Genomic DNA, 14,726 nt, shown 5'->3' with positions numbered 1-14,726 from the left:
CAAGACGACATGTGGCAGAAACTGGCGGTATCGATGCTGGCGCTGGCCTCGCTGGCGCGGGCCGACTGGGCGATTAACAACGGCAAAATCTCCGTCGTGGCCCAGGGCAAGTCATTGAATGAACAGCCCCTCGACAGCGTTGCCGGCGACCTGTTTGTGCCAGGTCACGGCGCCCTGGAGCTCGCTTTCACTACCAAGAGCGACCATTCGGGCAATCGCGCCCACCAGACTATGGCTGTTCTCAGAGATCCCGAATCGGGGCTTCACTTTGCTTTCCCGGCCTCTGACGTCAAGCCAAGCGGTAAGGCCAAGGTGGTTGTGCCGTTTAAGGCCGTGCCTGAGGCACTCAAAGCGGCCAGCAAGCTGGAGCTTGAAATCCTTGTGGCGTCTTTTGGCGACAAGGATAAGCCGTTGAAGCAGGTTGTGTCGCGATCGGTGACTTTCGAGCGTCCTGAGCATGAATTGAAGCGACCCTCGCGACTTGAGTCCAAGCCACTGATCCACCACCAGTTCAGGAGTGATCCAAAGCGAGTCGCGGCGCCTGTGTCGCTTGCGTTTGCGGCTGGCTCGCTGGGGCTGCTGGTTGCTATTATCGGGTACATGCTGGCCGTTGGTGGCCTTGGTGGAGCCTCCGAGGCGCTCAGAAACGCGCCATTGAGCCACATTGGATTCGTTTCAAGCATTGTCGCTTATGAGGTTGTGTTTGTACTGTACTTCCGGGGTATGTCCATCTTTGACACCCTGGCGCGGCTTGCGGGAATCACTCCGGTTGCGTTGCTAAGTGGGTCCCGGGCCCTCAAGGAGATTGAGACGCGAAGAACCCAGGGCAGATTTACCTGACCTATTAGTGTTATTCATTGTAGATTTAACAAAATGCGAACTACGTACTGGTAGATTTATTCAATTCATGAAATACTCCAATAACTAGTGGATTGAGCCTTTAGTCTTTATCCATTGGTACTTGAAGCTCTAGATTTATCAGGCATTTCGTCGATATTGACTTGACTTTGTCAATCTTAAACTTGAGTAACTAGCATGTTAGTAAATTTAATCTACCACCAACCCTCCGCGAAGCGGAGCCACGGGGGTTTGGGGGCTGGCCCCCAAGTTCAATTGACCAGCCAGAGAGACTGAAAGGTGTCAATTGAACTTGGGGGCCAGCCCCCAAACCCCCGTGGCTCCGCTTCGCGGAGGGTTGGTGGTAAGCTCATTCATTCTTGGGAGGAGGGGGGAGGCGGGGCAGGGTCATTTTAAATGAATCACGTTACAGGCAGTTAGTTATGATGACGAGTACTCGTCGAATCATTGATCAATGCTCTTCTAACTCAAGCAACTAATTGGCTTGAATACTCGATATTCACCTAGATCAATCTCTCTTAACTACAACTCAAGTAGCTCAATTCGGCGGAGGCAGATATACCAACAATAGGGTGGAAAAATAATCATTACTATCTCATAAAACGAAAAGAGGCTTTTTCTAATTGGAGTCAGAGTCCGGATTGGCCACAAAGAGCCGGATCTTGCCCACCTCCTCTTCAACAGAGTGAATACTGCTCGACTCGCTGGGCGCCCGCGACCGCGTGCCCGGACTGGCATTAATATTATTGGTGGTGTTAGTCGTAGTCGTAGTAAGAGTCTCGCCCTTGCCCGACGAAGTCTCTTCAGCAGACTGAATCGACGATTGGTCGAGCATTGGCGTACGTACAATGCCCGTGCTTGGGGCAGGGGCAGTAGAAGCACCACCAGCACCAATTGCCCCCCGCGTAGAATTAGTCGGCGAAGAAAGCTCTTCTTCGTCATCTTCCACCTCGCTCGCTAATAGTCGCGGCTGCAAGTGTGAATGACGAATATCCATGGCCTTTTTGAGGTACGCCTGGGACGGGCTGACACCAGACCCGCTGGAGTTCTTACCGGCAATGCCAATGGGCAGGCCCCATACTTTCGCCGGAACGTCGCACCACGCAGTGGCCGACCGCTTCCGCAGCTCTTTTACATATGCCGAGCCGGTGCCCACCCCGAGGTCAGACTGCCGGCTATGTCGAGAAGACAGGCTCGAATGCGAGAAGGAGTAGTGGTGCTGGGCATGCAAATGGGACGCCGCCGAGTTTGTGCTGTGAATGGAGGCAGTTCGGTCATTCTGGGGGTATCCTTGGTACTGCTGTTGCCATTGCGGCGCTGGAGGGGCAGTATTTACATGAAGCGAGGAGGGACGCTCTGATTGGTATGGCTGGAGCTCTGGAATGGGCTGGCTGAGATTTGGCGCCATTCCAGGCGAAGACCGATTACGCGACTGCATTACGCTGGATGGCACAGCAAAGTTCTGTGGTCCCTGGCCCATCGCCGGGCTCTGGCTCTGCTGAATCATTCCAAGGCCCTGTGATTGTGGAACTACTCCTGATGAACCTGGAAATCCTCCTGGAGCCTGTGAAATCCCTCCTGGAGCCTGCGAAATCCCTCCTGGAGCCTGTGCAAACCCTCCTGGAGCCTGTGAAATGCCTCCTGGGGCTTGTGGGCCCTGCGAAATGGCCTGCGGAGTATAAGCTTGCTGAATCGGGGGTAGCTGAGGAGAGCTTCTCCGTTCATATGCCCCTGGAGACCCCGGTCTCATGGAAGGAAGCCCCTCTGAGTACATAAACGGCGGTTTAATAACATTGCTTTGCGGGTTATTGTCCGGATACGCCCTGCTCAATCGGCCCGGCCCGCCCATCGGCGAATTGGACCGGCTAGATCCCGTGCTCGTCACATTCTCTAGACTCAGGTTCTTCATTTTAGGCGACTCGTACTCCCTTGCGTCTTTGAACTCAGGCGTCGTCGACCCCGATGACACGGCACTTCCTATAGGAGGAGGCTGAGGCGGGGCTGACGTGGGAGCTGGCGGGGGCTGGTCTATAGCCCCGTCCTCAAACAGCTGTGACCTTTGCACCGGCACTCTCTGTACTGGTTTACGCCTGGCTGCAACTCCAGGAGGAGGAGCCGGCGCCAGAGAAGCCCCAGATGGGATCCGCTTGCCGTTGACATACCCTCCACCAGGCTGCGAGGTATAATAGCTCGGTTGGGTAGGCATGGTCCTCGGCTGGTTAGCTCTCTATATGTATCCCCTTTCCTATTTTTTTTTCTTTGGGCTTCACAGAAAAGAGAGAAAGAGAGAGACCAAGAGAGCAAGAGCGAGTTTTTGAGGTGATTGGATGCCCTCTTGAGATTGAGTTTTAAATTTGGGTTTCTTCTACCTCCGAGGAGGCCGGCCGTTGGGAGAGAGAGAGAGAGGACAATGCTCAAACGACAGCCTAAGGTATATCCTGGGCAAAGCTTCTGACAAGGTTCGAAACGGGCGGACTAATATTTGCTCTCTAATCGCCGGTGGGCTGGCTTTAGGGCAACTGGTTTAGTCACTTTGTGCTTCGTAGAGCCGCAAGGGGGGTGTGGTGTTGTGTCAAACGACTAGGGTAAGGGTATAGTATTCAGCCGCATGAAAAAGCCGCATGAGCCGCACATTCACCCCCCTCATAAAACGTAAAAAAAAAGATCACAAAAGGTGTCTGATCATAGACGAAGGGGGATAATGAGGGAAATACGGTTATCTGAGAAAGCGGAAAGACATCTTGTCGAGATTGTGGGCGGCGATAATCTTGCCCTTGATGAGGCCCATTGGTAGTGGCCCATAGGACCGCGAATCCAGTGACTCGGGCAGATTGTCTCCCGTGACCCAGCAGTGTCCCTCGGGCACTTGGATGAACCGGTCGTAGTCCCCGGCTGACGGATCGACTAATACAATGTCGCCGGGCATGCCCGTGATGCGCTTGCAAACACGCTGGCTCGGGTCTGTAGGTTTGGAGGCCACAATGAGGTCGCCTCTTCCGCAGTCCCGGCCTCGGCGGCACAATTTGTTGACGTGTACAGAGTCGCCGGTGTAGTTGATGGTGGGGATCATCGACTCTCCGTGGATGAGGGAGATGTCATAGATGTTTGCGTGGATGAAATGTGCCGCACAGCCTAGTCTCAGCGCCCACGTCGCTGTTTGAACTGTCGACTTCAACATCTTTTGTTAGAATATTTCTGTTTTGTCGTGGGAGATTTGGGGATCTTTGGAGGAGCAGGTCTTAAAATTGAGATGTTGGTGATAGGTGAGTGTCTTCCGGAAACTCCCACCTGCGAGATCTCTGCATAACGGCTGCTGTATTCAACTGGTCTTATTTACAGTTGTACTGTGTATATAATGTGCATTCTGGTATCACTTGATTTGATTAAATTATACGAAATATAGTGTAAGTAATTGTAAAGAGGATTGCAGTACTGTGGCTTCTAGAATTCAACACCGATGACACATTGGTTCACTCAACCACCGGTAGTTAGGTTCATTAAATAGGGTCGCATAGGCTAATTGATAACTCAAATATACCCGAGTGACTAGCAAGATGTACGTAATTGAGCAAACTGGAGGTGTTCTTACTATGGGGAGCGTAATGGCGGTACACAGTAGAGAGAACCCTCTTCCATATATATGGGTATTGCTCGTCCATAATTGCTGTAACTGATATATCTGGGTTTTTTTTGATTATAATTGTCGCTTTTGGGATGTAGGACTAATTCAGGCTCAGCTTTACAAAGTCTCCTGGGGAATAGCCCAAGATCCCGATAGACAGTACCATCAATTTTTTCAACCATTTTCACCCCTAGGAGATCAAATTATCGGTATCATTCATCGTACCAACTAAGGTGCACTATTTGGCACGTTATTAGTGCCGAGTCGTGGTTTCTGCTGTAGTAACAAACCATTTATAGATGATTGCTTACCAATTCAACATCTACAAGGTAATGGTTATCAAATCATTGTGTGTATAAAGTAAGATAAATAAATAATCGTTCAACGCCGTTCAGCATCGATTCGCTGAAAGATAAGAGTAAGCGCCGTCTGGTTGGCTTCTGGTGTGCCAATGAGCATCACGCCACGCTCGGGCGACGCCTCGTTCTGTACTTCGTTAATCTTTATGTTGGCGTTGGACAGAGCTCTAATCTCATTAATCTTCGTGCCCCCTTTTCCAATAATGGCCCCCACCATGTCGCTGGGGATAGCAATGTTCTGTGTCACGGTCTGGCCCGCGGGCACCATCTGGAGCTGCTGCTTTGCCAGCTGCAGCCCCGCCTGTGTGCCCACATTGACTACATCAGTCAGAGTCACAGCCGACCCGCCAGCAGCCGCAGTGGTAGCAGACCCATTAGTTGCTGCTGCATTGGCAGCCGGATGCTTGACATCAGCATCGCCGTTAATATACAAGTTCGCGGAAGCGAGCGCAGCATTCAGCGCTTGCCTCCTGAATGTCTCTGGGTGGCCATACGTACCAGCCACTGCCATTGGTGTGTAAGGCACCGAGGGGAACAATGACTGGTCTGCTTCGCCAAAGATTTCGCCCAATTGGGCAAGAACCGACGCCCCATCACCAGTAACCAATACAGATCGGTCGTTAGACAGCGGCAGGTTGGTCCTGCTGACCGATATGCTTTCCTGGAGGTCTTCCCGGGTGTCAATCTTGGTGGATGCGATTACACTCTCCGACACGACCAGGCGCGGTGGACGATCTCCGGTTATGCTCAGAACAGCGTTGACAACCTTCTGGGGCATTCCTCGGGCAATTACTACCTTCTCCACTGCTCCAGGGGCGCCATCCACTGCATCGAGCTGGAATACACCCGTGTTGGCTTTGATCTGATCGAGCTCTAAGCCCTTAGCGGCGGTCAACAGCCGCAATTCAATGTACTTGGACTCATCCTCGGGGATGGAGGTGTCGTTGGTTTGAACTGCTTGTTTCTTGGTCCGCTTCGCTGCTGCTCCAGCAGCTTTTCTCTTTGGCGGCATTTTCCCTTCTTTCCACGGTCTTGCGATGCGTGTTGCGAGGAGGTTGAATTTTGTGTTTCCAGGCGACTAATTCATCCGCCTCTATCTATTTTATATATTCTATCTGGTATATATACAGGGTTATCCTTAGTCTGATATACAATTGATTTATTGTTTTTATATTGCTATACTACTACTGCTATTTTAAAGATAGAGAATTGGTCAAACAGTATGAATCCACTAGCTAATACTGGCTGGTAGTGGTGAATATACATTTACAAATGTAGGGAATCGTTTTGTCACTGATTGCAGTTATTCGCTACTATTACCTAAGTAACTACATATATGATCAATTTCCTTTCTCTATATTATAACTCTTTTTTACTATAGCTGTTCTTTTGTAAGTAGTTGAAGACCAGCCCCTACCTGATGGTAGTACCAAGGGCACATCTCATGTATATATACAATGCGATCTAGCAGCGACAAACAGGTTTACATACCATTGCCTATTCAACAATTTTAAACAATTCAATGCTCAATCCGCCTTCTCGTTGTTTTTTAATCTACCAAAACGCCGCCTCGGCGGCAGGTGCGAAAGAATATAATGCGGTAAAATAGATGATTACCTAAGCGGGCCTCTTATCAACGTAAGCCGCGTGAAGAAAATTTCAAAAATTTCACCGTCGAAACATCTCATCAATCAGAACCATGGCCAAGGAGAAGAAAGTGAAGGAGACCAAGGAGGAGGTTGATAACTACGACGCCAGACTGCCGGCAGTCCTGCCGTTTGCTCAGCCTCTGGCCCCGAAGAAGCTCAACAAGAAGATCCTCAAGACCGTCAAGAAGGGTAAGTCCCCATATTTGTGATTTAGTATGCAGAGGCTAATAAGATGATAGCATCCAAGGCGCGACACGTCAAGCGAGGCGTCAAGGAGGTCGTCAAGTCTCTGAGAAAGGGCGAGAAGGGTCTGGTTGTCATTGCTGGCGACATTTCCCCACCAGATGTCATCTCGCACATCCCAGTGCTGTGTGAGGATGAGAAGGTTCCATACGTCTTCCTTCCATCCAAGGCTGATCTCGGGTCGGCTGGCGCTACCAAGCGACCGACTTCGTGTGTAATGATTGTCCCGGGTGGCTCGAAGAAGAAGAGCGAGGACAAGGCCAAGACTGAGGAGTACCGAGAAAACTTTGACGAGGTTGTCAAGGACATTTCTTCTATTTAATTTATTAATCTGTAGACTACCACACGATCTATTAAATTGTACCATACGGATACCTCACGATTTATTTATCCATCGGTATCGCAAATCACTATAACTATCGTGCCGTAACGGGTATACCGGTAATATCAATTAACTATCGTACATACAAATTAATCAATCAACCATCATAGTACTGATTCAACAAATCAATCAATCAATCAATCATCGTAGTACAAAACCAAATGAACCGGCAATTAACGGATGCAGATCACCTTGGACTATAACGATCCACGACAATGTCAATGTCATTACCAACTATTACAAAGAGTTCAACTGATACTAGAATATTGAAAGCTCATCGACTATTAAATACAGAGTACATGATACAAAGGTTAAAAAGGTTGTTTTGTGGTAATGCATTAGATTCGCGACTGGACCCACTTCTCAAGGCCGCCGGCGATAATGATTTCCTGCATCGATTCGCCGAGCTCACCAACCTTCTGTCGGAACACCTCCTTGCCATCCTTGCCCTCAGTGACGGTCAGCGTCGAGTTGAGCACGTCCCACTTGGCAAACCAGCCAGTTCGCTGGGTCAGCTCGCTACCGGAACCGTATCGCTCTCGCAACAACTTGATCAGCCCTGGGCTCTCCAGAGTGAGCAGAGCGTTGTTGATGCTGTTTCGGCTGAAAATGTTGCCGAAAGAGCCGGCAATAACCAGCTTCATGTCTCGTGCCAAAATAGCAGTGGCAGCCTGCTCTCGCGAAGAACCAGTGCCAAAGTTGAACCCAGAAATAACAATATCTCCGGCCTTGGTCTTCTTGCCAAATTCAGTATCATAATTCTCCATGCACACTTCGGCCATCTTCTCCCGCGGAACGTCGTCCTGGTAGGTGTACTTACCCGGGTAAATGGCATCGGTGTTGACATTGTCAGCATCACAGAGCACAAGCTCACCCTCAATGACAGCTGGGAAGCCCTCTTTGACACTGCCAGAGGAAGTAGAAGAAGAAGCATCAGCCGCAGCCTCCTCAGTTGGAAGTTCCTCGATGGAGTAGGAAATGCCAGAAGCAGACGGTGGCTTCTCGCCAACAATCTCCTCTGGGAAGCCCATCTTGCCCAAAACAGCAGAAGCAGCAACCACCTCCGGCGAAGCGAGGTAAGCAAGCGCCTTTGGCGAGCCCATTCGGCCCTTGAAGTTTCGGTTAGTCGCAGAGATACCGACCTCGCCGTCCTTGAGCAGACCGGTACCCAGACCAATGCATGGGCCACAGCCAGCAGGCAGAGGCTTTGCGCCGGCGTCCAGAAGCGCCTGCCAGGCCCCAGTCTTCTCAGCGTCCTTCTGAACGTTGCTGGATGCAGCAGCTACGTAGAATTCGACACCGTCGGCAATCTTTCGACCCTTTACTACCTTGGCGGCCGCTTCGATGTCGCTAAGTCGCGAATTGGTGCACGAAACAAGGTACGCCTTGTGGATCTTGATGTTCTGCTCCGACAGCGTCGCCAGAGAGTTGGAGACCTTAACCGAGTTCGGCCCGGACACGTATGGGGACAGAGTACTCAGATCAAGCACCAAGTGCTTCGCATACTGGGCAGTAGAGTCAGCCGTGACTACGTTAGTTGACAGAGCGCCCACAGTGGTCTCATTGACCCGTGGATGAGGCTGCGGAAGCACCTCGACCCGCTTCTTGTACCAGTCAACCAGCGTCTCATCAACGGGGAACAGGCCCGAGAGAGCGCCCCATTCGGTCGTCATGTTGGCGATTGTAAGTCGCTCGTCGACAGAAAGGTGCTTAACTCCGTCGCCCACAAACTCAATGGCATGGTTAAGCACCTCATCCTTGTTGAACACACCGCACAGAGCTACGATAACGTCCTTACCGGAAACACCAGCCGGAAGCCGGCCCTTGAGCTCGACCTTGGCCACAGGTGGGATCTGCCACCAAGTCATGCCAGTCGCCCAGATAGCCGCCGCATCGGTTCGCACGATAGGCGTACCCAGGCACCCAACACCACCATACATGTTACTGTGCGAGTCCGAAGCCACCGTCAGGTTATACGGGAAGGCATAGCCCTCTTCGACCATGATCTGATGGCCAATGCCCCGTCCGGCAGGGTAGAAGTCGACATCGTGCTTCTTGGCAAAGTTTTCAATGTTCCGGTACTTTTCGAGGTTCTTCTCGGACTTGTTCTGGACATCGTGGTCCAACGTCATGACGACCTGCCGGTTATCATGGATCTTAGTCGCTCCGAGGCCCATGAACTTGAGAGCGACTGGCCACGAGTTGTCGTGCGACATACAGTGGCTTGGTCGGATCGAGACGTAGTCTCCGGACCGCAGCTCCTTGCCCTCGGGCAGGTTCACAGCGTATCGCTGGACGAGCTTCTCGGTCAAATTTTGTGCATAGAGGCTCCGGGCGGTCGAGAACGACCGCGCAAATCTTCGGGCAGACAGCATTTCTGTTCGTGATCTGTCGAGAAACTCGTTTGATCTGGTTAAAGTGACTCAATATCGATGGTGAAATTTCAATGCATGTGCGGCGGGCGCCGCCCTCCGATCACCGAGACCTTCGGGGGAAGGGACCTAAAGGGGGGTCAGCGTGAAAAAGAACGCCGGTGATTGGATGAACAGGGAGCTGCTGTATTGCGTGGAGTCTTCGGTTGTATCAATCGTAGTTGGCGATCCGCTAGGGAGCGCTCTATATGATGTCCCGCTGCTGTTGGGCACGAGAGGACGGGTGTTGGTAGTGTCGGAGCTTAATGTTCGCAGTGTGGCCTCTAGGCTGGCCAGGGGGGAAGTTGGGGGGACCGTAGGATACAGCGTGCCTTTTGAGTCTGTGGAGAGTTCCAATACGGTGATCAAATGCGTTTCCGGGCAGATGCTAGTCCGCGAGGCGTTAGTGGACCCGATGTTGACCCGATATGAGGTTATAGTCGTTCATGACATTGATCTCATGCAAATGTGGACCGATGTTGCTCTTGGCGTGCTGTTTAGGGTCGTAGATGCTCGGAAGAATACCCTTAAGTTGGTGTTGACTAGTGGTACCAGTGAGGGAGTTGACATCTACGCGTCGTTCTTCCGCGAGTCATTCCCCCATCTAAGAATTCTCTCTCTTGAGAGTACTGTCCAAGACGTAGACGCACTTTTTCTAGAGGAGCCTCCAGGATTTGGTGGTGGTGGTGGTGGTCTGGCTGCCCAGGTTATCAAGCACACTATTCGCATCCACGGTACAGTCGGCTCATCGGAAAGCATAGCTGTACTGCTGCCGACCAAGAAACTGGCCATTGAAACCGCCGAGGGCGTCAATTTGCATTTTCGAGGCGAGGGTGCTCGAATAATCATCCACCATGGAGATGGCCACTCTAAACTACCCCCAGTACGCACTCAATTCATTCTGTTTTGGGGCGGGGCCGCAATTGAGCGTATGGGACTGCCAGAACAGTATCTCGATGCCATTACTGTTGTCGTCGACTCGGGAAAAGAACAAGTGAGGCGCTACTCCAATGGGTCAGTTTCCGTTCTCAATGAAGCCATACCCAAGCCAGTTGCATTTCTACGCCAGTCTCTGGCCGGGGTGTCCCATCCAGGCAAGTGCTACCATCTGACACCACTGGAATCCCTTCCAGCCAGCTTCTCACCCGAAATTCATCGCTCTGACATGACAGAGCCTATTCTTGCATTACTCTCTCTGGGCTTCTCGAACCTGGCACGAGCCAAGATATTCGTCAACAACCCCTCACCAGAGTCTGTGGCCGCAGCGCTGACTAAACTCGCTGCGTTCGGCTTCATATCTCGCGACGATACTAAACCAACAAAGCAGGGAATTGTCGCTGCAAAACTACCTATTCCGCCGGAATTCGCGAGGGCCATTACTTCGGCCCAGTACAAATCGTGTGTGCGTGAAATATTGTTGATAACGGCTGCTTCGCTTGCAGGCGGCATTGAGGCATTAGTCGTATCTTCAGACCACCGTTCAAAATTCGCGGCCATCCAAGGCGACCATTTGACGGCGCTCAATGTTATGGTAGCCTACGTTGACTCTGCGAATCCTGCGCAGTTTTCAAACTCAATGGGGTTCAACAACCGAGCGCTGTCCAAAGCTCGCAGCATATACACACAGCTATCCGCGTACGTTGCTGCCAATGGTCTTAACATGAACAAGATTGCTGCGAAGCCGGAGGCAGTACTTGACTGCCTAGCAGCTGGATTCGTGTTCAATGTCGCCAAGCGTAAATCTATCAACAAGTATGAGCTGATTAATGGCGACACGGCAATTCTTCACAAGAGTTCAATTATACATGAGGTCAATGATGCATGGGCGCTAACTCCTGCCAGCCGCCCGTCGCCATGGTGCATATACGAAGAGCTGTCGGAGGTGTCGTCCGGTCTGGCGTTGAAAATGGTCTCAATCGTTGAGCGCTCTATGCTTCCTTCGGGTGTATATACTTCTTCGTAATAGTGATTATTAAGACTCGGTATCTGATATATGTCTTAACACGCAATTGTTCTGTAACTGTTGTACTCTAATAACTACTCTTGTATCTTCCAGTACTCTTTATCTCTTTTTTTTATATATTTACTCTTCTACCTCTAACCTTGTGTATTTCTACTCTACTCTTCTAAGTACTCTTGTTACACATAATAATAGTTGGGAGCCAGTTAAGGTGAACTGTAACTACTCTTGTTACTAATCCTGTTGCTACTCTCACCTCTCTTGCAAGGACTAACATAACCAATGTTTCCAAGCTCCTTCGAATTGACCAACCTCCGCGAAGCGGAGCTCCAGGGGGGTTTGGGGGGACTGGTCCCCCCATTCATACTCCGATGCTTCAAAATTACCAATCACCCCCGGGCTTCAATTGACCAGGGGCCCCCGTAGGACCGCTTCGGCAAAGAGCCGCACGCCGCACGCGGCTCGCCTGACGCACGCGACCACTCGCCAAATCGGGCAATGCGGCAAAACGACACACTTTTGGCTTGTGAAAATGGCCCCCGACGATCAATGAGGGCTGTGACCAGTGGCGGACACTGTGACCAGAAGCCTCCAAAAAAATTAAATACGATAACGTCAAATGATTGATCCAATTCCGTAGCTTGTAAAAAAAAATATTAAAAAAAAAACTGGCCATTGGAACCAGTCATGGAGTTGGTCTTGTTTGGAGGGGGCTGGGCAGGCCGATTCGGACCGTGGGAGGTTGCTGTGCTGTGATGATGCAGCCTCTTTGCCCTGGCCATTTTTTTAGTTTTTCCCATTGAACAAACGAACCCCCCTCAAACCCATTCCATTGCGGTACAGATCAATCCACCATGTCTACTCCAGAAGCGTCTGCGGGCTACCCCAAGATTACCAAGAACAAGAAGATCCCGTCTGTGCTGACGTGGAACGACCCGGTGCGGTCCGGGTCGGTGTTTGGCTACATTCTGGCCATTCTGTTTGTTACGCGCTACTTCAACCTGTTGCGACTGGCGCTGAGGCTCTCGTACTGGGCCATTGGCGCCACCGCGCTGCTGGAGTTCGTTACGCGACACCTCAAGGGTGGCAAGAACGGCGTTGTGTCGTCCTACCGACCGTCGCGGTACATCACCGTGAGCCGACACACGGTGGAAAAATACACCACGCGGTTGATCAATCTGTCCAGTGACGTGGCCCACGAGGGCAAGAAGGTGTTGGACGCCGAGGACCTGAGCGTTTCGGCCATTGCGTTTGTCGTGGTGCTGGCTGCCTACCTCCTCACGGGCTGTGTTTCGCTGAGCACTTTGGCGTTTATTGCCACCATTGGCGCGTTCACCATCCCTCGGCTGTACTTGCAGTTTGAGAAGGAGATCGACGAGGTGGCGGCGCAGATTCACAAGGAGGCCACGACGCAGTACGAAAAGGCGGCCGACCAGGTCAAGAAGGCGGCCGGCCCACACATTGAGAAGGCTCGAACGCAGGTGTGTGGTGTTGCTAGCTCTCTGGGCTACAATTTGAACCGTGGTGGGTTCCCATCTAACGAGAAGAAGCCGGAGACCGCATCTTCTTCCTCTGGTGTGGCTGAAGCGACTGAGACCAAGTCTTCGGCTCCTGTTAATATTGCTACTTCTGTCGAGGCCCGAACTATTGATGGTGTTACTTACGATTCTGTTCCAACCCTGATTGGCAATGTTAACTTGGCTGGAGAGGCTAAGAAGGCTGAGGATGCTGTTCCACCTTCCGTGACTACTGGCCAGACCATTGAGGACCTGGCTTCCGAGCTCAAGACCGACATTGAAAATGAGCCCCAGTTGCACCAGTAGTTCTTTTTTTTAAATTTACGAAATTGAATGAAAATTTATATTTGCTCCTTCTTTGGGCAGTTAAGCCGTAGAATACGCATCCTGCTCAATTGCTTAAAATTGATTTGAATTTGGCTATCGTATGGACTCAATTGGGTTATATTAAGCTCAATTGATTTAATGCGTTGTGTGGTTTATATCCTTTGACCAATTGTGTACTAGATAGCTGTATTTCGGTTTGTATTTGCAAATTAAGCGCACATGCGCGGCTTATGCGGCTCATGCACAATTTTGAGACATGTTGTTTTTTGAATTGAATCTTCAAGCAGTCGAACTGCCACTGTGCTAGTTGCTCCTCCGAGTACTACTAATGCCCTGGAGAAGGCGGAGGAAGTACTCAACAGCTGAGCTTGTTTCTGCCGTGGACAGCTTGCACCTCTCTCAGCAGGTTACTGTTCCCCTTTGGAGCTCGCCTCCAGATCTGTCCGATGCCGTGGTCACTGATTTTGACATCTTCCACGACACAAGCGAGGTCTTGCAGACGTCAGAACACAGTCCATTGTTCAATCTGTTCCCAGACCAGGAAAACGTGTCTCCGGTAGCAAGCAACGAGACCGAGCTTAGAGAACAGCGCCTCAACGAGGAAAGAATTTTGACAAACCTGTCTATGGAAGTGGACGGGGAAAGCGCCAGAAGCCATCTTCGGCGTAGGTTTCCGTTACGCAGGGTACGATTACCCGTAGTTTCGACATCGGAAACCGTTCACCAAAGAGCAGGGCTGTTCTCCAGACCCCGTTCAATCCCCCAAGCTTCATGGAGCGAGCCAATTATCTTCACGGCGGAAATACATCCCTCATGGAGAGTAAGCTGGGACAGATTAGTTAATACACATGCCCCATTGTCCAAAAACGAAAGGTGAGTACTGAAATTATTGCAGAGACAATACTGACTCCAATAGGATAGGCGAGTTGGACGGATATTACTCAAAATGGAGAACAAAATTGGGCGGGATACTTAAAAGAAATCGAGACAATCGGCCCAGAAGACGAATTTCTCGTAATGAGAAGGAGCCAAACACTAGGAATGGCATATCATCCCGAGATGACGAGTTGCATGGCCCGAGTTCGTCCATTAGCAGTCATCGCTAGTAATCAATATATAAGCTTACTATATTTTTCATATATATATATATAGTTCCTCTTCATAATTCGTCCCAGCTAGGCTAGCTTCTACCATCCGCTTGTACTGCTATAGGGCGTTATACCGGTAATACGGTATAATTAATATATAGAGTATCCGTGGTACAATATATGCACGGTTGGAAAAATCCCCGATTTTTACTATGGGAGCGGGTTGGGAGTTTACTATGGTGAAAATTGGGAGTTTACTATGGGGCGGGGGGAAAATTTACTATGGTGGGTTGGGAGTTTACTATGGGGG

The 14,726-nt window shown here is 50.7% G+C and overlaps 9 protein-coding genes across 9 annotated transcripts; 5 read left to right on the top strand and 4 right to left on the bottom strand.

Moving 5' to 3' along the window:
- Nucleotides 1-33: 33 nt before the first annotated feature.
- On the top strand, nucleotides 34-840 carry SWP1 (dolichyl-diphosphooligosaccharide-protein glycotransferase; the record flags this gene model as incomplete). The annotated part of the gene is made up of 1 exon (XM_076686782.1): nucleotides 34-840. One exon carries the CDS (start codon nucleotides 34-36, stop codon nucleotides 838-840), a length of 807 nt encoding a protein of 268 aa, XP_076538940.1.
- A 637-nt stretch (nucleotides 841-1,477) lies between these two features.
- Nucleotides 1,478-3,064, bottom strand: TRVA0_044S00254 (uncharacterized protein; the record flags this gene model as incomplete). Its single annotated transcript, XM_076686781.1, has 1 exon — nucleotides 1,478-3,064. One exon carries the CDS (start codon nucleotides 3,062-3,064, stop codon nucleotides 1,478-1,480), a length of 1,587 nt encoding a protein of 528 aa, XP_076538939.1.
- A 510-nt stretch (nucleotides 3,065-3,574) lies between these two features.
- On the bottom strand, nucleotides 3,575-4,036 carry IMP1 (endopeptidase catalytic subunit IMP1; the record flags this gene model as incomplete). The annotated part of the gene is made up of 1 exon (XM_076686780.1): nucleotides 3,575-4,036. One exon carries the CDS (start codon nucleotides 4,034-4,036, stop codon nucleotides 3,575-3,577), a length of 462 nt encoding a protein of 153 aa, XP_076538938.1.
- An 825-nt stretch (nucleotides 4,037-4,861) lies between these two features.
- TRVA0_044S00210 (uncharacterized protein) lies at nucleotides 4,862-5,851 on the bottom strand (the record flags this gene model as incomplete). The annotated part of the gene is made up of 1 exon (XM_076686779.1): nucleotides 4,862-5,851. The coding sequence occupies one exon, from the start codon at nucleotides 5,849-5,851 to the stop codon at nucleotides 4,862-4,864; it is 990 nt and encodes a 329-aa protein (XP_076538937.1).
- A 687-nt stretch (nucleotides 5,852-6,538) lies between these two features.
- Nucleotides 6,539-7,053, top strand: NHP2 (snoRNA-binding protein NHP2; the record flags this gene model as incomplete). The annotated part of the gene is made up of 2 exons (XM_076686778.1): nucleotides 6,539-6,677; nucleotides 6,728-7,053. 2 exons carry the CDS (start codon nucleotides 6,539-6,541, stop codon nucleotides 7,051-7,053), a joined length of 465 nt encoding a protein of 154 aa, XP_076538936.1.
- A 398-nt stretch (nucleotides 7,054-7,451) lies between these two features.
- LYS4 (homoaconitate hydratase LYS4) lies at nucleotides 7,452-9,488 on the bottom strand (the record flags this gene model as incomplete). Its single annotated transcript, XM_076686777.1, has 1 exon — nucleotides 7,452-9,488. The coding sequence occupies one exon, from the start codon at nucleotides 9,486-9,488 to the stop codon at nucleotides 7,452-7,454; it is 2,037 nt and encodes a 678-aa protein (XP_076538935.1).
- A 502-nt stretch (nucleotides 9,489-9,990) lies between these two features.
- On the top strand, nucleotides 9,991-11,487 carry TRVA0_044S00144 (uncharacterized protein; the record flags this gene model as incomplete). Its single annotated transcript, XM_076686776.1, has 1 exon — nucleotides 9,991-11,487. The coding sequence occupies one exon, from the start codon at nucleotides 9,991-9,993 to the stop codon at nucleotides 11,485-11,487; it is 1,497 nt and encodes a 498-aa protein (XP_076538934.1).
- An 851-nt stretch (nucleotides 11,488-12,338) lies between these two features.
- Nucleotides 12,339-13,307, top strand: RTN1 (Rtn1p; the record flags this gene model as incomplete). Its single annotated transcript, XM_076686775.1, has 1 exon — nucleotides 12,339-13,307. One exon carries the CDS (start codon nucleotides 12,339-12,341, stop codon nucleotides 13,305-13,307), a length of 969 nt encoding a protein of 322 aa, XP_076538933.1.
- A 349-nt stretch (nucleotides 13,308-13,656) lies between these two features.
- On the top strand, nucleotides 13,657-14,205 carry TRVA0_044S00100 (uncharacterized protein; the record flags this gene model as incomplete). Its single annotated transcript, XM_076686774.1, has 1 exon — nucleotides 13,657-14,205. One exon carries the CDS (start codon nucleotides 13,657-13,659, stop codon nucleotides 14,203-14,205), a length of 549 nt encoding a protein of 182 aa, XP_076538932.1.
- Nucleotides 14,206-14,726: the final 521 nt, after the last annotated feature.

The sequence above is a fragment of the Trichomonascus vanleenenianus genome (assembly GCF_965637985.1).
Source record: "Trichomonascus vanleenenianus strain CLIB 3782 genome assembly, contig: TRVA0_044S, whole genome shotgun sequence".
Taxonomy (NCBI): Eukaryota; Fungi; Ascomycota; class Dipodascomycetes; order Dipodascales; family Trichomonascaceae; genus Blastobotrys; species Blastobotrys vanleenenianus.
The sequence above is the reverse complement of the archived record's forward strand: the minus strand, read 5'-3'. Positions and strand labels throughout refer to the sequence as shown.